General features: G+C 36.8%; 1 protein-coding gene and 1 long non-coding RNA gene across 2 annotated transcripts in view; one reads left to right on the plus strand and one right to left on the minus strand.

Annotated features, from left to right (window-relative positions):
* LOC134803811 (scavenger receptor class B member 1) overlaps positions 1–24,084 on the minus strand; it is a 101,319-nt gene that overhangs the window by 35,821 nt on the left and 41,414 nt on the right. Inside the window, exon 3 of the mRNA XM_063776648.1 lies at positions 3,481–3,641. Within this exon, the coding sequence (XP_063632718.1) occupies positions 3,481–3,641 (161 nt within the window). The remainder of the gene's footprint in view (positions 1–3,480; positions 3,642–24,084) is intronic.
* On the plus strand, positions 20,208–23,143 carry LOC134803832 (uncharacterized). Its single transcript, XR_010146031.1, has 4 exons — positions 20,208–20,259; positions 20,496–20,579; positions 21,011–21,124; positions 22,672–23,143. It is a non-coding gene; the product is annotated as an uncharacterized LOC134803832 (long non-coding RNA).

Genomic DNA, 24,084 nt, shown 5'->3' on the forward strand with positions numbered 1-24,084 from the left:
AAATGTTTCTCTATGAGGAATGACATAAATACCTTACATTAATTTGTACCATATAAGGTCTACATTGTAAGCAGTACATTGTTGTGGTTGTGTAAGCACCTTCAAGGGTGCCTGAACGTGTTTCTCGTAATGAGAAGCCACCCCGCGCCGAAAAAGGATTCACACAGGCGTCGAAGGAGAGGAAGCCGCGCAAGGCGCCTCGCAAGAGCCAGTGTGGCACTGCGGAGCCAGATATTGCATCTGGACTGAGAGTTGCCACGCCGAATACGGCGCTATACGTATCGCGCCTGCATATTTCCGCCACGGCAGATGATGTGGTGGAATATGTTCGCAAGCAAGAAGATCCGCTACGAGCTGAAAGTGTTCCAGCTGCGATCGCGCCATTACGTGCACTTCAGCTCTTTCGTGGTGCGCGTGCCGCGGCCGCTGCTGGAAACCATCGCGAGCGCGGACTTCTGGCCGAAGGGTGTGGTGTTTCGGCGGTTCCGTGGGAATCTGCCAAATCCTACACCGGAACATGCGACACAACTGAAAACCGCCGTGTCGCAGAAATAATTTTTAGCTTGTAAGGTTTTTATAATAATATGTATGCTAGTTTTAAGGTATTTATCTATGGGCCAATAGTTGCCTGAAAATAAAATATTTTCATTTCATTTCATTGTAAGGTATAGGGTGACTGCTACAGTTATTGGCCACTACGTAGTAATTAACCACTCCTTACAAATCAGAAAGAAACAAGCCGATTGAAGCCTTATTGTTAAAAGTGGCCAATTACTATGTATTGGCCAATAACTATACCAGTCACCCTATATTATGTATAGCTTAATGTATAAGATAATACTTGGAAAGACATTTTAATTTCTAATGTGTTTCCCGCATACTTTAAATAGTTGTTTCGATAAGAAAACCACACTGAGACAGTCACGTTTTAGTATGTATGTTGACAATTAGTGATAAATTTATACTTGAAAGAAATAAAATCGAGTCACTTTTTGAAATTTCCATACAAGATGCACTATAGTTTATTTTAAAATGAAGCCCCTGCGCATACCTCCAGAAAAGGGGGTCGGAGTCCTAAATTTTGGTAGGACTCGGCAGATCCTCAGTTTTAGTTCCAAGATAAAGATAAAAAACAAAGTTTCATGGATGTACATATTTTGCCGCCAAATGGCTATATTTAGTCTTACTTTACCTGTACTATTAGAACCTAGACTGTCCACCATCTGTCTTCAACGAGTACTGAGATACTTCGGTCACATAGCTCGCAGAGACTCTGACAACTTGGAGAGACTTGTGGTGATGGGAAAGCTGGACGGCAGACGGCCTAGAGGACCAAGTCCAACGAGGTGGTGCGACCAAATATCCGCCCAGATGGACATCACACTAAGCAACACTTTCCACAAAGCAACTAACAGGGAGAAGTGGAGAGCTGCCATAGGAAAAATTAGCAAGCGGAGTCACGATCCTCAGCAGTGAGGGACCGACTTAGAAGAAGAGACCTGTACTATTGCTTATGGGTGGCTCCATTCCTTTACTCACCAACATCAGTAGGATAGACATACAGAACGCCTAGTGTAAATTTCGTTCAATAGCGTGACGTGACGTACGCGTTTGCGTTAAGTCTCATTTTGAATGCGATTTTGAACAGCACAAGTGGGACGGTTTGGAAACTCAAAATCCCATACAAAATTAGACTTAACGCAAACGTGTAGGTATAGTATGAATTATCTCAGATGATTTTTTCGGGCTCGGGCCCTAATCCATTAAACAAAAGGCTTTGTTTCTTTCAAGAGCGGTCTTCAGCACGTGCCAAAGCAACCAATGTCGTTTAAAAAGCATCTATCATGATAGTCTTAAGGTTCAAATTCATGTGACAGTTGATTCAGAGAACAATCAGGGTGGCCTTGGCTTTGGAGATAACAAAACGTGTTATCTCCGAATGGGCTGTTTAGTGAATTTGAACCATATAATTAGAAAGGTAAATTTGCTTTTTAAACGGGCTTGTTCCCGTTACTTATGTCGTCGCTACTAGCTACTAAGCAGTGTAACCACTGCATAAACAATACCTTTTGTTTAACAGATTAGGGCCCGAGTCCGAAAAAATCACCTGAGATAATTCATACTATACGTCACGTCACGCTATCAAATGAAATTTACACTAGGGGTACATATAAGTACAGTCAGCAAAACGATTACTATTGTCCCTTAACCACTTTGTTGTAAGTTATTGCTCGAAACGAAATTTGTTCCTAGCGTTAGCGTAACGTGTTAAACGTTTAACAAGCGACACGTCGTTAGGTTAATCGACGCCGGAACCCGGTCCGATTAAAACTACAATTGATAAGTAATTGTCGTGGCAATTAGTATTATCTTCATGTCGGTAAAGGTGACGACTGACGAGGAAAAAGGAAAGTATAGGTACTAATCAAAGACATATGTAACTTCGTATAAGACGAATAAAGTCTAAGGAAAAAACGTGCCTCGGAATTCAAGTAAAAGTCATTCTCGAATAGATGCCGCACACACCTTTAGCCTATCCTCGGCTAGATGGCGTGACGACACCGTTTCATATTTAACAATTTTAACACATAGATATCAGTGAATGAACATGGATCAAAATGATATAAAAATAATAAAATCATGTATCCATATATATACATTTTTTGATAACTTTATACGTTTTCATTTTGAGTTTTAGTCGTGTGTCGATAGATGGCAGTAAATTTACAGTGACTACAAAATTTACAATGACAGGACCCCTCTATACTATCTATTCTTTTTGGTACTAATAAACTCAGTTGGAGTCTCTCTTGCATGTTTTCGTATACATAAAATCTGAAACATATTTATCGATCTATAGCGATTTAAGTTAACGGCACCAGTCATGGGAAATTTATGAGAAAATTTGTAGTATTTTTGATATTTCCCCGACATCGACACCTGTAAAGCTTTTACCGCTCTATGTGTTAAAAGTTGAATGTAACATTCGTCCTTTATGTTTTCGATGTATTTATTGAAATATACTGCAATTGGTTTCAATATTATTAGCAAATATATGACGCCATTATTGAGAAATTAGTCGATGTTTTTGATCTTGGATATTCGGCTAGAAAAAACGCAATCAGACCAAAAACTACAAAGTACAAATAGTTTTAAAATGTACTCTAATATAAATCTACTTACGAGTATATATAAGGTCCCAATTTGTCTAGCACGGGCTTGCTGCCATTATTGAGAAACTAGTCGATGTTTTTGAGGTTAAAAAGAAACGCAATCGCACCAAAAACTACAAAGTTCAAAATGGCGTCCACTTTTCACTTTCAATCTAATATAAATCTACTCACGAGTATATATAAGGTCCCAATTCGTCTAGCACGGGTTCACTGCCAGTTTTTGAGGAACTAGTTGCCATTTTATATTCGGTTAGATAGAAACGCAACCGGACCAAAAACTGCAAAGTTCAAAATGGCGTCTACTCACGAGTATATATAAGGTCCCAATTCGTCTAGCACGGGCTTGCTGCCATTGTTGAGGAACTCGTCAGCGTTGGTGACGTTGTAGACGTATACTTTGACGAAGGGCCGCACGGGGGGCCTCGCCCACCACTCGAACGTCATGGATCCCGGCCGGAGGACCAACTCCTGTGGGAGGAAAGAGGAAATTATAATAAATATTCGGAAAATTTCTACTAAGTAAATAAAGTGATAATGATAAGCGACAACGGGTGAACTTGATGTCTTATATGTATAAATTAAACTTAAACCTAGAATACCTAGATTAATATAACATAGTGACACCAGTGACCGACAGGGAACTAGTAATCCTCTTAGGCATTCGTTTCCTGTCGCGGTAACCGGTACCACTAAGTTATAGGTAATAGGTTATAGGTACCGGGTGTGACCTGTAATATGAGCAAAAAATTAAACTGTAGGCTGTACTCCTCATACTGACCAACATTAGTTCAGCAACTTTTAAAAATAACTCGTGGTTTGATTTTTAATACACTTTAAAGTTTATTCTAAGACGCAATGTATTGCGAATTTTGTTATGTTTAAGGCGTGACAAGCAACGTCAATCACAAATGATATGGCGTGGCGATGGCGTCCATTGAAGATAATATTTATTTTGTATGAAAAATAGGAAGTCTAAATACTTCATAATTTTTAAAAGTTGTTGAACAAAAGTGTCACCCTTTGAGGAGTACAATCTATGTTTTAATTATTTGCTCGTGTTACAGGCCACATCCGTTATATTTAGGATGGTCAAAACAATATTTAAATTTAATGCGCATATTGTTGATAATTTTAACAAAATTTTACCTTGGTATTTTATTTTAGTAATATGATTGTAGTTTACATTTTTAATGACATTTTGTAAAACACGTGTTGGTAAATAACCCTGTAATCATATTTACTTCTCTCTTATCTTAAATTAAAATTCAATGGCGTCCAATTAGGCGGTTATTACACTGATGCGGTTACTGGATGCGGCGCCAGTGTGATAACCGCCTTATCTACATTTAGTTCTCTGGATATTATGAACATAGCATAATTGAGCCAGTGGACCTCGTCGGCTACAAAGGAATAACTTGACTCCTTTTTAGGGTTCCGTACCCAAAGGGTAAAAATGGGACACTTACTAAGACTTCACTGTCCGTCTGTCTGTCACCAGGCTGTATCTCATGAACCGTGATAGTAATGTATTTCTGTTGCCGCTATCGCTATAACAACAAATACTAAAAAATACGGAACCGCCCGAGTCCGACTCGCAGTTGTCCGGTTTTTTGAGAGTGTCCAAAATTAGCACCAAATCGAGACGTGTCATTCATTTATAAGCATGACTAATATATATTTTTTTTATTTACATACATTTCCTGTAACTCACTCTGACTATTTTCCTAGTTATACCTCTCTCATTGGGAACAAACCCAATTATTTAATTACACAAACGGGTCTACCGCGATATAATTTCATTGTTTTTACCTTTAATACCGACGTTTCAGCTGAGTTGCACCAGCTGTGGTCACGGAAAGACTGACGTCCCAACAAATGTCAACAGAGATATTAATAAAACACCACTAAACTACCCGAAATTAGTTTCTAAAAATGTTCGGGGTAGACAAAGAAATTGCAGCTACCCGTTAAAGTTTAATGTTTATTGTCCACGGCACGACACGCAACATTCACAGTATCCGTACACTGGTCCGTACCTGGTTATCAAATTTCATCTAAATCTTTAGAGCCGTTTCCGAGATCGCCAATATATATAAATAAATAAAAATAAATATATATACAAGATTTGCTCGTTTAAAGCTATAAGATGATAAGCGCCATATTTGAATTTTAAGCTAACGGTCACGTAGTGTGGGTACATTTTCATACCTCTCTCAATGTTTACGAATCTAGGTACGTAACTACGTACGTATGGCTCAGGAGTTCAAAACCGGTCTGTGAGTAAGAAGGATGTACTTCGCCGTCGGTTACAAGTTATGTAGTATACTATAAACCTACAGAGACGATTGAATTAAAGAGTGTCCACCATATAAAACCTAAAAAATACCTTTAAACGAGCAATTCTTGTATATATATAGGTACATATTTATATATTTCGGGGATCTCGGAAACGGCTCTAACGATCTCGATGAAATTTGCTATATATTTATTTTATTTATTTAGAAATATAAATCAGGCAACAAGGCCCATATATTACAAATACCTTACAGACTAAAATACAAGGAAAGGTGGACGGCAGACGGCCTAGAGGACCAAGTCCAACGAGATGGTGTGACCAAGTATCCGCCCAGATGGACATCACACTAAGCAACGCTTTCCACAAAGCAACCGACAGGGAGAAGTGGAGAGACGCCATAGGAAAAATTAGTAAGCGGAGTCACGATCCTCAGCAGTGAGGGACCGACTTAGAAGAAGATGAACATACACATGGTCTAATAAAACATGGTCTTCTATTCCCAGAGTGACACGGGCCTACGTCACAATAACATTGCCACTTTATTTCAACATAACATGTTACATGGGTACATTATACCTATGGTTAATAAGTTAAAATATTTCTTTATAAGTCTATAATTTTCATTTATATGTATTTTATCTTAAATTTTACAATAACACGTCATTTTTAATTATTCGTTAGCAATATCTTCCGATTCACGAAATAAATTTCAGACGTTCTGGGTAATTCTGTTTACATTACTGGCAACACAGGATAGCGCTGTCACATTTGACAATTCGGATCTAGATAACTTCATGCCCTGACCGTCATCCTTGTCGAACGCGTGTTAATTGTTATTTCCTTCTCGCTCAGTGTCAGCAGTCGCAGTGTTTTCCAAACTTTTCACGTCGTAAGCTTGGTAATTAATGTGTAACTGTGAATTCGTTTTTCAAACGTTTGTCATGTATAGATAAATAAAGTTTAATTTAATACATTAGATTTGTTTTATTTTACTATGTTTCTACATGAATAACTTAAAATTAATGCCGTTAAAATAATTTTCACCGTTGGTTAAAATTCTCCCACATTTCAAAGTTTGAGAACCTGTAAACAGCATGATGACGTAGGCCCGTGTCAGTTAGGTCATACGCGAATCTCGGAATAGAGTACCAGGCGGAGTATATTATTATACCATGAACATACATATTTTATATAAATAGCGGTACCTACTGATAATTCCACTACTTGACGTTAGATGTCGACTACGAAATAACTCGCGCTTTGGTAAGAAAACTAATGTATGGAGTTACCACTCTTTCTTTACTTATATTTCTCTATGATGATGGGTGATCACGTGATGTTTTTTTTTTATTTAATTTATTTAGAACACAAACAGTCACATAATATAAATGGATTTTTCTATATAGAACGAAGTATCAGACGGGTCTCTTATGTTTCCCATTAAGTTTTAATGTATTGTTTGTCCGAATTTTCGTTAGTCATAATTGTTTTTTCTCAGAAACGCGTAACTTTTCAGGATTGCCATAAAACAAACCTAACCTAACCTAACTATAGAATAACCTTACGAAAATCCTGAAAAGTTAACGTTTTCAGTTTTATGACTAACGATAATATGACAAACAGTACATTATTACTTAAAACTTTATGGGAAACAAAGGTACCCCGTATCAGAGGCCTCAGCCCGGACCCGGCCCGTCCTAGACCGTCATTCTTTTTCCTACCTCCCGGTTGACAGTCTCTATAATATAATACTCTGGTTTTAAGTATTATACATTATAGTTATGGCATAAAGTTCTATATTTAAACCGAGCGAACCCGACTCACAAACTCGTTTCCATGGTTACATTAACTGCTTATTTTCTCACTGCCTTTATAATAACCAGTATATGTTAGACCATTTACATGTATATTAACTATAAGTAAAAGGAGATCAATATACGCTAGTTATTTTATAAGTTATGGCTATGAATGTAATAGTTATTTGTTTCACTCGGGGGCAAAGTTGTTATTTAACCACTCGTACTAATATTGATACCCGACCAAGCGAAAATTCCAAAATCGAATCAAAAAATGGAATCTTGAGCGTTGCGAGGGTTTCAAAGCACGAGGGTTAAACAAAATTTGCCCCCGAGTGAAACACAAAAATTTTACCACACCAACCGGAAGCAAATATTAAATGTAAAATATCAAACAAAATCAAACCAAACCAAATACAAATGAACGTTATTAAATATTTATCATCCAAAATCATCATTTAAAAGTCAATTCTACCATCAAACATAAGAAAACACCTCAAAATTTACATTTGATTACTTTGCCTAACATGTGAATAAAATGCAACTTTGCTATCAGTTTTTGAAGTGCAAAGTAAGCCTTTCCGAGCTGGTGTGGTGAAAAAGAAATTACCGCGACTGCATTTATTTAGTTTGGGATTTAGAACGGACACATAACATCTTTTAGTTTATACAAATATAAAAACAGCAGCTAATAAACTAAATTTAATCTTATAACATTCCAAAAATTTGCTACCACACTGTGTAAGTATAATAAACCATGACCCATAAAACATTGCAATATTTATATTTCAACAACTACCTTTTTGTTACACAAGGGTAATCTCATATAAGCCGCAAAATATTTTGCAATAAAACATTTTATATGGACATAAAAATACTACGTGATCGTTCTTATCTTATCTTATAATGTAATAAATGAAAAAAAAATCTTGAGTTTTATCCTGACTCAGGACAGGATCAAGGTAAGTGTTCGACCTTTCATATGTATTATTTAAATTTCGCTTTTGGGACAAAAACCTTTTTAACTTATGTGTTAAAGTTAAGTATGCGACTTTTGTGTGAACAGCGTAAAATAAATGGACTAATCTTAATATTCATGCGAAACATCATATCCGGAAACTTTTATTTCTTAAAAGCTATACGTTAAATCTGGGGAAATGTACCCTAATCCACAAAAAAGACGCGGAGAGAGTTTTTCCCAACGTTTTAGCCCCTTTTCTCGTCCTCTCGACTTTTATAATTTACTTAAAAAATGCTTAGCTTGAGTATATTAGGCCTTTTCATCTGTGTCAGATGTTTTAAGCAGCATCCTGGTGCCGACACTTGCGTTCGTGGCTGTGTAGTCCTATGCGAGAGAGGATCCCTTGAGGTAGCTTGAGTGGTTATTAATAAAAATAAAATAAAATTTGTATTTATATATTTTGTTGCATTTACAAGTTTTAAATATCTAAGTAAAAAAGTAGTCGTAAGGAATAATTTACTAATTCATATTTACATAGACTATTGAAATTTGAACCGGCGACCTCAGTCCCTAGCACCCATTGAACCATTCAACCAACAATGTCAAAGTCATCATAAATCTCCCAAATATTTAAAATCTCAACCGTTAAGTATGTCGAGGAGAACATTAAATATTTATCTTAAAAACTTAAGGCCACGTTACGACACGGTTTAACGTGCGAAATCTCAAACGCTAATCTTCTGTTCATAGCCTTATAATAAACTCATATTCGTGTGTACAAGCCACGCTTGTGTGCGTGACAGGATGGCACGCGATTTGTCGATATAGTTGTGTGAGTGTCGTAAGGCGGGTTACACAATGTTAACTTTGCCTGATCGCACTGATATGAAGTTTGTTTGGATTATAATGTCAAGATTGTGGAGATGACACTAGGTGAGTCAAGGGCAAGACAAGTGACATGCGAAATGTGCAATGTGTGAATATGGTAATTTCAGTTCAATGATGTTAGATTGAAGCTCAGTTTGAAATATAGTAAAATTTTGTGACATAGGTAGAGTTAGACCAAGAAAAGTCTGCAGCGATTTTGATAGCCCACATATAAATTAGTAAGAACTCGAGTCCACTGAGTCTGAATTTGATATCAGCTCGTTTTTACGAGACTCGGCGCTTAAAAAACTTCTTTTAAGTCCCGAGTCGAGTCCTTTGTTGAGTCTTTTTTAAGAGCAACTCAAAAGAACTCGAGTCTCCGAATAAAGACTCCGTCGACAATTTTATAGGTTTCTCTTAAATAACAGTCAAGAAATTAGGCGTTATCCTATGATTTGTGTACCTTTCACGAATTTTACATAAAGACAATGCGTTTTGTTTTTTTTTTTTGAAAAAAAATCAAGTGTTATCTGAAAAGGACTCAGGTCTCTACAAAAGACTCGGGACTCTAACAAGTTGAAAAGAACTCGAGTTTAGACTTAATTATAAGAGTCTCAAAAACTGAGTCGAGTCTTGAAGCAGAGGACTCAAAGGACTCGAGTCTTAACCAACACTATAGATAGGTAGGTACCTATATTATAGGAAAGAAAGCAACAGTCATATAGCTTATCGATCACAGTCATGATTTCGTAGAGAGCGTCAACAATTACAACTTCTGGGCGCGTAGCCAACGTGCCAATCGTTAACGTTCCTAGCGTATCGTAGTCATCTCTCTATCACTCTTCCCCACCAGTGCGACAGTGACAATTGGAGCATTCCACGGGTGTCCCGTGCAAACGCATTTTATTTCCTGTGTTGCGACTTTTTTTTTCGGCATTTAATTTAAAGCAGGCGTTTATTTCTCTGTGCATATTTTTGACATTTGTCTTAGAAAAGGAATCTCTTATACCTGCAAATTGTACCTCCCCCCTTATTTACTTACCTAACCTACCTTAATATAACATCCCCTTTCGATTTACCCTTAAAATATGGCCATGTGATCGTCTAGCTAGTGGTTAGGACCCCTTGAAGTGAACCGCGGTAACCTCAAATTCTTTAATGAGTATCAGCTAAATTTTGGACTCTGACTTTATTTATTATTACCTAGATTTTGAGAACAGATATTTATGGTAATAAATATAATTATTTATGGAAGTAAGAAATAACCTAAAGAAAATTATTCAGAGAAATAGAAAACTATTCAGAATTTATTAGTGCAACGTAAATGATGGTGTAAATTTACTATGATGTATTTAAGTATTACAGCATATATGATGATATAAATATATAAAAATGTTGTTGGTAAAATCCTGCCACACCTATTAAGCTCCCGGGATAACATAGAAGCAGCACTCCTGAGATAAGCTCTTTTACGCCCTAGCATTTCTAGGTTAATTATAATTAACTATCATCTTCTAAACGATGTGTGATTTAATCACACGTGCTGCTCCATACGCCCGATGCAGGTCTGGAAGCTCTTAGTCCGATTTGCAAGTATTAATCGGAACACCTACCCTACCAGTTTAGCCAGAAGGGCTATGACCAACACTTCGTAACTTAAGCGCACCTAGATGATGATGAAAAGAAGTGTCAAAGTATTCATCAGTCATCATAATTACTAATCTTTTTTATATTCAAAAGCTAGGGATGCTAATCCCTTAGTCCCATTCCCCAGAGTTGATAATCTAGACAGAATTCCTAGTTTTCTAGATGTATAAACGAAGTACCGAGTTTATTCACTAATTATTATGTTTAATCGAGGCCGAAATTGAGTATTCACTCAATTTATCCTTTGTACTGCTCTTGCCTGACAAAGGTTCCCTAAAGCAAACCGTTCTTCAATCACAGAATAGTTTGCGTTCCTAAATCCAGATTGATAATTAAGAGATTATGTTGTTGTATGTATTACCTGATTATATTACTCAGTACCTCGTCCCTACACCAGACAACCAGAAATGAAAAAATAGAAATAAGAATTTATAGAAACTTTGGTTCTTTCCCCATACAAATGAGAAATTAGGAAGATTTAGGCAGATGAACCCTTCACCTTTTAAACACTCGTATTTTAGGATTAAGAAACCATATTTTTAAACCCTTAAAGAGAAATATATATCAACCATATCAATTGTATAGACCAGAACAAAAAAAGAACCCTAATAAACAATAAAATTAGTGTGTGATTCTACCCTAACTCTACCCATTGTCCCTAATCTAGTACATTCAAAGCATAGTTCGTTCTTACCATCGACCTAATGCTTTGTAATATACGCAAGTGTGGTCCCTACGAGAAGCTGTAAAGTTCGGCAGGCGAAACCGAGAAGGCAACCTACAGGCCAGTGTATTTGACTCCCTCCTTATCGCCCGCGGGCATGGTGGATAAGAATAAGTCGCCCTATTCCGTGTATATAAGTGGATCAGTACCCTAGCACACACACGCACTAATCACGAGGGAAACTCTGCCACAACAAAGACTAAGTGTAATATCAGTCACGACAGAAGTCTGCCCCCGCAACCAGCACTAGCATGAACCGGAGCACCGAAATATATAAATAAATTTAATAGGAGACCTAGTCTCAATTACTGTCGACTTCAGTGGCCAGGATTTACACCCAATGACGCGCACGTGACGTCCCCATATCCGTCTAAACAGCTGGGCCTTGAGACTAGTGAGATAATTCGTCTCTTATGTTGATATAAAAGAGACGCCAAGTCCTCTCAAACTTGGAGCAATAGACTCCTAACCATCCAATCCTTTGGCACCGTTAGGCGGAGTGAATGTTTAGCTGGACAAACTGTCAGTCCAAACAATGATCTGGCTTTTAAAATAGCAAAAATACCCCATAGAAAAACACTAAAATAACTAAGTTATCACTAAATTAAACTAACTCAACAGAAAAGTGAAATTCCCTTAAACACTGTCATCTATATTTAACGTTACGAGAATTTCTTCCCATAAAACCAAACACAGACACAATTCCAAGCCCCGGCCATGCATTGACATTGTCCCTGCATAACATGACGGCACTTAGAACACACAGCGTAAAGAAAACTTCACAATAACTAAAAACCCACACATGGCAGTAAAGAATCTCCACAACAGTCTAAACTTAGCGTTACGACAATTAAAATCCCCGCAAAACCAAGCACAGACACAAATTCTAAGTTTAAATTCACTAGGATAATTCCAAGTAAAAACAAACACAGAAAAAGTCGCGGAGAAACTTCACTTCCCCGCACTACGTTACACCCGAAAACCAGAGTCACTGCTAGCCCGGTCGAAGAATGAATGCCCCTCTCAACGCTCCGCACCGGCCTTTTATACCTTTTACTATGGCGACTGAATGGCGACATAACGGCGACTGAGCGGCGACTGAGTGGCGACTGAGTGGCGACTGAGTGGCGACTGAATGGCGACTGAATGGCGACTGAATGGCGACTGAATGGCGACTGAGTGGCGACTGAATGGCGACTGAATGGCGACTGAATGGCGACATAACGGCGACTGAATGGCGACTGAACGGCGACCGAATGGCGACATAACGGCGACTGAATGGCGACTGAGTGGCGACTGAATCAAAACAAAGATACTGGCGACTGAGTGGCGACTGAGTGGCGACTGAATGGCGACTGAGCGGCGACTGAATGGCGACTGAGCGGCGACTGAGTGGCGACTGAGTGGCGACTGAATGGCGACTGAATGGCGACTGAATGGCGACTGAATGGCGACTGAATGGCGACTGAGTGGCGACTGAATGGCGACTGAATGGCGACATAACGGCGACTGAATGGCGACTGAACGGCGACTGAATGGCGACATAACGGCGACTGAATGGCGACTGAGTGGCGACTGAATCAAAACAAAGATACTGGCGACTGAGTGGCGACTGAGTGGCGACTGAATGGCGACTGAGCGGCGACTGAATGGCGACTGAGCGGCGACTGAGTGGCGACTGAGTGGCGACTGAATGGCGACTGAATGGCGACATAACGGCGACTGAATGGCGACTGAACGGCGACTGAATGGCGACATAACGGCGACTGAATGGCGACTGAAAGGCGACTGAATCAAAACAAACATACTGGCGACTGAGTGGCGACTGAGTGGCGACTGAATGGCGACTGAGCGGCGACTGAATGGCGACTGAGCGGCGACTGAGTGGCGACTGAGTGGCGACTGAGTGGCGACTGAATGGCGACTGAATGGCGACTGAGTGGCGACTGAATGGCGACTGAATGGCGACTGAATCAAAACAAACATACTGGCGACTGAGTGGCGACTGAATGGCGACTGAGTGGCGACTGAATGGCGACATAACGGCGACTGAATGGCGACATAATAGCGACATAACGGCGACATATTGGCGACATAACGGCGACATAATAGCGACATAATAGCGACATAACAGCGACATAACGGCGACATATTGGCGACATAACGGCGACTTAATAGCGACATCACGGCGACATAACGGCGACACAATAGCGACATAACGGCGACATACTGGCATAAACATTATTCCAAAAGTACCAGGATGCCAGAATTGCAGAAGAGGTCGTTTGCCTCGGGCGGGTAACCGACAACAGGTGTCTTATTGAGACAAACGTATACCAAAAATACCAGGATACCAGAACTGCGGAAGATGTCATTAACCTCGTGGCGTGTAACAAGGTTTGATTCAAGAAGGAAGATCATAAGTTCCAGGTTGTTTACTAAACCATATGTCTTAAATATTAAAGTTCACTATTGCTTACTTCAGAATATAAATCATGTCCTTTTTACTCACGCAGTTTAGAGAAAGACGGAGCTATTTTTAATGACATCTACGCACACATTCATAGGCAATAGTCGAGTAGTCAGTTGGAGTAGACTAAATTATGATAAAAGGCAACGTTCGAAAACTCATCACGTACGAATTTGTAAGCATTATTTTACTTTGAGATATTTTTAGTTTACTTCTGAAAAACATTCCTGTATTGAAGTTTTTTTATGTTTATTAGTATCTAGTATATTATTTAAGACATCCGGAATTTAGAGAATTAATTATTTTAATATTTTTATTTATCTTATGAATTTTTAGATTTTATGTTTCGAAATTGTACTAGCATCAACCAGTCATAACATCAACAGTTTTATTGTCAACGTCAATACCAATTTGTTGTTGATTATTTCCTGAGGGTTTATTTTGTTTATTTCTAAGTTAAAATAAAGATTTAAAAAAAAGAAAGTCACGTGATACCTATTATGGATTACCATGGAATTGCTTCAAGTTTCAACTGTTAGAATATTCGATGGAATCATGAATGAAATATGCGACTGAAGAGGTCTTTAGTTTTACAAGGTATTTCCTTTTATTTTCTGTGTTTCAATGAAAAATGTGGTTAATACTAGGCAATAGGCATACGACTAGTCACAGTTCGCCCCCGATTTAAGTGTTTTATGAATTACTACAGTAATTTGTAAAAGACTTCAATCTACTCTAGATTAGTCGGATATATCCCCCCTTTTCTAAACGTGTAGTGTGTGTCTCAATACTAAGTGACCGCTAATGACTCAGCTCTGAAATTAGTTCATCAGAATTCCGTCAATGAACCATGACAACTTTTTCCCCAGTCACCTCGCTCCACCAAAGATATTAGGTTGTGAATCTAATAGGCTACTAATTAACCCGTCCTTGCCAGCTCAACCCGGCCGCGTCGAGTATTACTCTTGTCTCTACCCGAATTGCGCCGTACACTTCCGTAGAAGAGCATCTGATGAGACAGCAAAAACTCCCCAAGCAAAACGAAGAGACCTTTAATTTTTATAAGTACGAAGCTTTCAAGTTCCATCGCCAAAATTCGAACCAATTTTATTGCCTTATCACCCTCAACCACGTTTTCTTGGCGCGTGTCTCATACTTGAATAAAATATACCGACGTTTAAGTTTGTTTGGGTGTGTATTTTTTTTTATATAAACAAACTTAAAATTGACATAAATAAATACCCCAATATGGTATGATAAAGATATTTTTGTTTGAAAAAAAAAATATCGACCAAATTAAACAAAATATTTGCTTATAATTATTATACCTCATATTGAAAGCAACATAATATATCTAATTAACCTCTTGAAAAGAGCCTCGTCCTTTTAGACGCTCACGGCCCTTAAAATATGTCGAGTGTCAGATATATCTCACCCAATATGAGTGTGTGGGTTTCGTAAGGGTCTTATTACCTTGTGTAGTACTAGCCATAAAAACCTACCCTTGTGAATGGGTCGAAATTTTAACCTACCGATAAGATTTTTCTGGCTAGTTGTGTATCCCGTTCCCTCCCCAGTTTGTTCCCCTGCAAATACCGACACATCTAGTTTGATTACCCTCCAGCTTTTGTCTATCTGTATCAATCCAATCTTTCCAATAAAAGTACATACGTCCACTTAGCATCCGTCATCTCATATCATACATCTCTTTCATAAATCACCACAAAGTCATAACTATAAACACTCAATGCACACACATTTTCATTCCTCCTCTGTTACACTTTCACACTGATTTCTACAGACAGCCAACGCGTCGATTAGTAATCAAAATGAGAATATATAAATTTATATTTATAGCCATGAATTCATTTGAAAAAAAAACTTACTCATTTTGTCCTAACCCCATACTAGCCCAACATTTCTAGATGATTCCCAGATGATTTTAATATCTCTCAATTTTCCAATTAATATATATTATTTTATGTTGATTTATTTATTTAATAATTACTAGTTAAAAGTACTTTGACTAAGTATTAGAATCAAATGATTCGCACATAAAGAAAAAATCTGCACTTTTGTTGTTAGATTTTATGATAACACTCCGCGATTAATTTCTCTATAATCCCTATCTTTCGCTCACTTACTGTCGTTCAACGCGCGGCATCGAAAACCTACTATGCAATAAACCACCGCGGAAGTATACAGACAAAAAAGAGTCGAACTTGAAACGCGCTTAACCATTCCGCTGCCAAACCATGGCAGTTCACACGGCTGCTTGTAACGTCTAACTATTGCTCATAACCGTACATTGTATAGCCTTTAAACGACCTTAATCTCACTACTCCAAAACCCACGCACAGCCACGAATATATAAAAAAACTGACCTAAAGCGATTATGCAATTAATACATTTAAAATCATAATGATTGACTCTACTTGTACGTTGTTTTTATATAATTAGCCCATTGGCCAGCCAAAATAATGCAAACATGCTCACAAATAAATAAAAATAAAATTTATAAGACAATTATAATGATGATTTCTATGAATGATGATGATGATAAATCAAAAATTATAATAGTGACGAATCATAAAGTATAGTAACATAAATGCTGCAAAACATACTTATATAGTTTTTTAAAATTTTATAAAATTATTATCCGTTTTAATGCATTTTTACCAGTCTATTTACACTATAAAACACACACCGTTTGACTTAACGTACCTATAAAAAAATCCGAATCATAATATAATTAGCCATGATATTCAAATTACTATTGTGAGATGTAAACATGCCGCGCGAGTGATTAAAAATATGTGAGTGAACATCTAGGTATTTTAAGAACTAAGTACCCTGGTGTTCCTAATACAAATACAACTGCATTGGAAGGGTTAGGTAGGTAATGAATCCATCTTTGATATAAAAAGTAGGTAAGTATTTATCTAAACATTGTGCAACAATTCGTTTGTGTAAATAATTAAAAAAAAATAGCCTACTGAACATAAGTTTATTCATAACTCCAGTTTATTTTATAACGCTACTCGTAGATACATATCCAGAATAAATTTTATTTATGAATCGTTTTTAAGAATTTTGTAAGCAAACAGACCACAGGACTAAAATAAATAAAATAAAATAAAGTTCTAAAGGGATCCTAAATATATTAATAACCTTGCAAACCTGTTTAATAAACTAAAACCAATTATTAAAAAAAAACTAAACAAAAAAAACTTATTTGCTCACCGGAATTCGAACCCACTCCACGTTCAAGTAATATTCATACATTTGTCCACCTTGATATCCACTAGACCACGAGAGAGTTACAAGTGACGACAAATTTAACAATGACTTTCATAACAAAGTGTTTTATTGCTTTGTTTTATTTTTCAAGTGTTTTTCGCACTAAATGACTAACAAAGAATTTTATTTATCACATGAAAACCATGTAATATAATGCAAATACCTATGTGTATACCTACGAACACATTATTATGGAATCCATTGAAAACGTGTTACTAACCGAATTCCATTTAGAAAAATCAAGAAAGCATGTGATTATATTCATATTGAAACGCTTGAAAGATCTGAACGTCAATTTGCTATAATGCGTTTTATATACTAACATATCCTACAATTGTTCTAGGCTTGCCAAAATTTCTACTCACGTGTTTATTTGTTAAACGCACGTTTCTTGCAGATGAATACTATTTTCACCACTTTATCACGTCACTAATTTCACCCACTACACTATTCTACTATTTCAATATAGATTTACTAAAGTCGAATGCACTCGTTACTTGCGTCCGCAAAATGCACGTAAAACTAACCATTTCTCGCTCAAATACACATTTGCACTCAATTATGGACCTTTTCCGGGTTAGTATCTAAACACTGTCCATTCTATTTTATCACTTCTTAATAACATAAATATTTCCGTTCAAACCAAAGTTGTTTCGTTTACGAAACCGCAATATTTTATTTTAACACGTTTTGACCAGACAACATGGCCCCGGTTTGTTGATATGCACTTAAACTAAACCTCACAATGATTTTCATTTATCTCACATAAGGATTTCCATTATTAAACCATCTACAGTCTCATTTTACGATTAGAATAGGATCCTATAGAAATGCGAATAAATTTAACTATAACTCTTCAATAATTGTTTTTGTAAGTAGCAACACCATTACGATTGTCATCCATTATCTTCCGATTCTATGATCTTCCGTCATAGATGGTAGAATCCTATAGACGTGCTATACTCGCGCGTCCGTGAGGGACAAATCATACGCAACTACACGAGACCGTAACAAGGACAACCAATAATAGCGCTTTCGCTGCCACTCCTACTGAAAGATACGTAAGACTGTCCCGTTCTGTCACCTAGTGACAGTAGCGCCACCATTACCATCGCTAAATATCTGTTAATTTTTGCAATTATTATCAATGCTAAATGAAATCGTTCGTGTGAACAAGTTTTTACGCATAGACAAAATTCTAATAACCAATTTACAATCGCGTACAATCGGCGAGTCGAGCCGCGGAACGAGACACGAAACGAGAGTGTAAACGGGTGCGCGTGCGTCCATGCAATGCGACAAAATCAAAAACACATTCCAATACTCCTGGCAACATAACAAGCACAACCCACTCAATTTGGTCGGGTTCTTAGTACGACTTCTTAAGTAACAATTCCGATAGATGGCGTGAATAACTAAGTGGTTTTGAATAAACTATTCGAGACTGAATTATAAACGTTCAACAGTGAAACATGAGTGAAACGAAATTTTGTCTTTGGCAAATTATAACTGCTGTCATTTCAGATTATGCTTATTTTTTGAAACGTAATTAATTTATCCTTCATACAAGTAAACTAATCGTGATGTTAATGATTAAAATTACTTCAGTTTCCGGTGACATTTTGATCAAATACCTAAACATTTGACAATCACTCAAAACATGCTCAGAACAAAATTAAAACGCCATTTTGAATACAAGCCATTGCCTTTGTTTCACAATGATTTCCTACAGTAAAATACCACGACGCAAGCTTTACCCGATGTAGCGAGTAAGGATTGCCTCCAAGAATGCCCTAATGGTTTCCAAAATATAGCCCCTTGAAGAATTTACTATAAAACGAATGAAGTGAAAGTTCTGTTTCGTCGCCGCATGGCTGACCTTTTCTCAGCTTGCGTCTTCTATTTTTCTGTGAACCTAGTGCCCATAACTATGACCTAGCGTTTGAACTATCTAGTACAAAGGATGTGTAATGAGTCTAGCTGTCGATAGTGCGAATGGAATGGACTTAAATGTGGAAACTGTTGCTTCAAACAAAGGTAAGATTTTATTCCTCTTCTTTCTTTAAACAAGTTACTGCTTTTCAAAATCTGTTTCACTTATTAGAATATCAATCAGCGGAAAATAATTGATCACAAATTGACCTATCTATCAATAAATCTGCTTTTTATTCGGTCCTATTCAATACAGACAAACATTAAGGTTTCCCTAATTTCATACGCTTGTAATGTTTTTACCTAATGTAGTGAGTTGCCTTATTTTTATTCTTTGTTCAGCAACAAAACATATTTTTTTCTGCAAAACTTGAAAGTGATCAAAGTAAAAATCAGTATTAAAGGAATGACATGTTGATTTTTGATTTTATGCTGTCTGTCTAATGTAATATCTGTTCTTCACTACATGTTTGTTTTCTGCTGCAATAAGATTTACAAAGTATATTTGATTTTTCAGCAAACTGACAACTTTATTAGAATGAACCCCGGTATAAATATATCATTATCGAAAGAAAAGAAGTTGAAATTTAGCTGCGAAGACTCCCTTGCTATTTTCGATGAATCAAAACAACTGTGAAACGTAAGTATGATATTTCTACTATTAGACATTTACTCACTGGTTTGACCATACTGCTTTTGGAATTTGAAAAATGTTGTCGCTCTAAAAAGATGACCCTGGTCAATTTCTTTCGGAAATACTAGCTTCCTAAATTTGGAAGTGCAACATATTATAAAAATCATAATTATATGATAATGTCAACTAAAAATAAACAGGATTTCTTGTATGGTAATGAAAATTTGTTAATAAATATGTATTTTCTTTACAAAAGGATCCCGCAGTCTTCCGGTAAATTTAATACAATTTGTGGGCCTAACCCTAGACCTGTCATAAATATTCCTCTTTTTGCAATACATCTTACAATATATGCTGTTATTTTTCAGCAACCGAAACCCAATATCTAGTTGTCAGTGAGCGGAGCAAATTTCCATTGATGCCCTCATGGGTTCTTCCGAGCCTTTCAACAGTCCCCTAGTAAGTATAACACCCATGCTACTAGAAAACTACTGTAACATATACATATGTACCTAGAAAAACAAACTTCAAAATTTTTCATCGCTCTCAAAAATAAAATAAAAATTGATTTTATTTTTATCTTGACTGTAAAGACCCTACTTGTACTAAATAATAAACACTTTTAATGAGACTTATGAATAGGTTCTCTTAAATATACCCTACTTTAGCTAACTTTTATACTTTATCAATTTCAGAGTTCCCGGAGAAATGGCATCGCTCCGCAGTAACAATATGCCTGCCTTCAATGTACTTCTATAGACTGTCTCCAGTCATGACAGGTATTTTATTTCATTATATAAATACCAAACTTATCATAAGCTATAAAAACTCTTAACTTATGTCTGACTCTAATATTTCAAAATAATGAGCGAAGAGGTTCCGGATGAAAGATCGGAGATATGAAAACTGCCATTAACCTTACATCCTATTATGATTTTGTTGACTAAGTAACTTAATCTAGCTTATTTGTGACCTCACTTTATGGAAATGTGCCCTGTAAGGCAAAGATTCTCAAACTTTTTTGGATTTTGAAGAATTTAAGTACTGTCTAGTCTACTTTTGTGAAACCTAATATTTCCTATGAGTGTATTTGACAATAAAATAATGACGCGCCCCCTCTAATGAATGACTGTTGATATTTTACTACTATTACTGTACTTATTCAACTCTTTTCTCTGAAGTTTCCTAATACTTGCCTAATTTATTCCAGGCTACCAAGAACCTCTGACTTCAATACTTCAACACTCCTGTTTGATGGCCGTATCTCAAGAATTTGCTGCTAAGGTCGCTCTAGTCTTCAATGGATACAAGAAAGAAATGTTAGGTACTAGCGTGTTAGCTTAACCAATTATTTTATATTATTACTTAATAGCATTCAGAATACTATTGAAAAGTACCGTCAGCAGAACTGTACTGTAATCATAAGTTAACAGGCTACCTTCATACTACAAATATGTCTTTGTATGCACGCTGTTCGTCCAACTAATTGGCGTGTTGCATCTCTCAATTGATTTTCATGAAGTTATTTGAGCGGCTTAAATAATAACAATAAGGTACACAAGGCAGCTCGCAGGAGTCCTTGTAAATAATAGTAATAACTATAACCAGTAAACTATACATATCTCAGCGCTGTTCTCGATAAATGTTGTGACTCTTAGGGTTCCGTACTGAAAAATATGTAGATAAACTTTCATACCAATGTGTATGTTCTACTTATGCTCCAATAGTGATTGCAGCATGTACTATTACTGTTTTCTTAACCTAAATATCTATAAATTGGCCTAAAAATAGTCTTAACATACGATTTCCTATTCAAATCCAAGCTCATGCATACATATATGCTCATTTTTCTTATCCTACGGTAGCAAATGTATGATGTTTTGGTACATTAACGAAATTTAAGCTTACTACTAGCATGTGCGGTTGTCATTCGGACCCACACGTGAAGCGAATAAACCCTAACAGTATTATCTGTAATATCTGTTTCATACTCTTACTCTTTGATTGACAGGCCTATCCAGGACCGTACATACATATTATGCAATCTGTAACTTAACTAGTTTATTATAGTGACAGCTTATCAGTAAACAAAGCATGTAACAAAGATGGAACTCCAATGTTATCTATCACATACGCTATTTTTTTTTTATGATATAGAAGGCAAACTAACAGACATATACCCGGTGATGAATGATTGCCGTTTCCTCGTAAAGCCAGAGAGGTTGTAAGTGCGTTGCCGGCTTTTAAGACGGGAGCATGAGAAAGTAGTGAAATACGCCCCCTGTGCCTTAGTATTCCTGCGTGTAAATAAACAATTACACGCCCCCATAGTTTTATAACTAAAGTATATCTTAGTAATACGCCCCCTGTTCTGTAATATTTCAAGTAAGCCTACGTGAAATGAACAATTTCACGCCCCCATGATTTTTCGACTAAAGTATATGTTCTTACACAACTAGATATCTTATCTAACCATAACCTAGGCTAACTTAGGTAAACTAATCTTATTTCTAGACTATGGCAACAGCCTCCTAACCCAAATTATAGTAACCCTGCCTACAAATGCTGCCTGGCAAAGGCCGTCTACCACGAATATGAGTTTCCAAGTCATGGACATTATTTGTTAATCTAAGTATGTATTTATCTATACAAGTATGTACTGCGCCGCCTAGTACCAGCAGTACAAGTTTTGCCTAGCCCCAGGCCAAATTGATATGTGAAAGATTGTCCCTAGAATATTGCAATGAAGCTAATTTCTTAATGAATGTATGACAGGAGATAAATAAGACTGATTGTTTTCGCTTAAAATAAGCGTTAATAAGTGCTAATGTTATACTACATAGGGTTTAATTTTGTAACTTTATTTTTCAGATATCAAAGACGCAAGAAGATGGATCATTAGTAGTGATGACAAACATCTTAAGCTGAGGAATATGAAAGTAAATCCCTAATTACGGCGCGCCGAGAACGAGTAAAAATGTAGTACCAAACTCGTCAAGAGATGGCGCCACCTCCGAGATAGAACGCGCCAACGATGTGTCGACGTAGAATCTTGATATCCGAGATGCAAATTACTGATCGTTTTTAAATGTTAGGAGAAGATTAATGCTTGGTTGGCTGCATAAGTGCATACCCCTGCTGAGGTCTCAGCAGCTACGCACAAGTTATCAGTAATTGTACATAGTTAGTGTTTTAATAAATAAGCCGACTGATATAATTACGTTCTTTTCGTCTGCGGATAGATAACCCTTACTACAGTGGAATAGTAATAGTTTTTCTTTGTGTACATAGTAACTATTGAATAATAAACTTAATGTTTCATGACTTTTATATAAGACCTTTCTACGTGTACATAATAACTATTGAATAATAAAATGAATGCTTTATGACTTTTATTTAAACCATAATAAAAACAGAGTCCAAAATCAAGTGTACCCATTCCATTTCACGCCAGCAAAATGTAGCCTGAAAGGCTACTTTTTATTATTTATTTTTAGATACCTCGGTATCCAAAATGAACCTAAAAGCTGCATTTTTGATCCTGGTCACGGCACCAAAATGTACCTCCCCCCTTATTTACTTACCTAACCTACCTTAATATAACATCCCCTTTCGATTTACCCTTAAAATATGGCCATGTGATCGTCTAGCTAGTGGTTAGGACCCCTTGAAGTGAACCGCGGTAACCTCAAATTCTTTAATGAGTATCAGCTAAATTTTGGACTCTGACTTTATTTATTATTACCTAGATTTTGAGAACAGATATTTATGGTAATAAATATAATTATTTATGGAAGTAAGAAATAACCTAAAGAAAATTATTCAGAGAAATAGAAAACTATTCAGAATTTATTAGTGCAACGTAAATGATGGTGTAAATTTACTATGATGTATTTAAGTATTACAGCATATATGATGATATAAATATATAAAAATGTTGTTGGTAAAATCCTGCCACACCTATTAAGCTCCCGGGATAACATAGAAGCAGCACTCCTGAGATAAGCTCTTTTACGCCCTAGCATTTCTAGGTTAATTATAATTAACTATCATCTTCTAAACGATGTGTGATTTAATCACACGTGCTGCTCCATACGCCCGATGCAGGTCTGGAAGCTCTTAGTCCGATTTGCAAGTATTAATCGGAACACCTACCCTACCAGTTTAGCCAGAAGGGCTATGACCAACACTTCGTAACTTAAGCGCACCTAGATGATGATGAAAAGAAGTGTCAAAGTATTCATCAGTCATCATAATTACTAATCTTTTTTATATTCAAAAGCT

This window comes from Cydia splendana, chromosome 27 (genome assembly GCF_910591565.1).
Source record: "Cydia splendana chromosome 27, ilCydSple1.2, whole genome shotgun sequence".
In the NCBI taxonomy this organism is placed as follows: Eukaryota; Metazoa; Arthropoda; class Insecta; order Lepidoptera; family Tortricidae; genus Cydia; species Cydia splendana.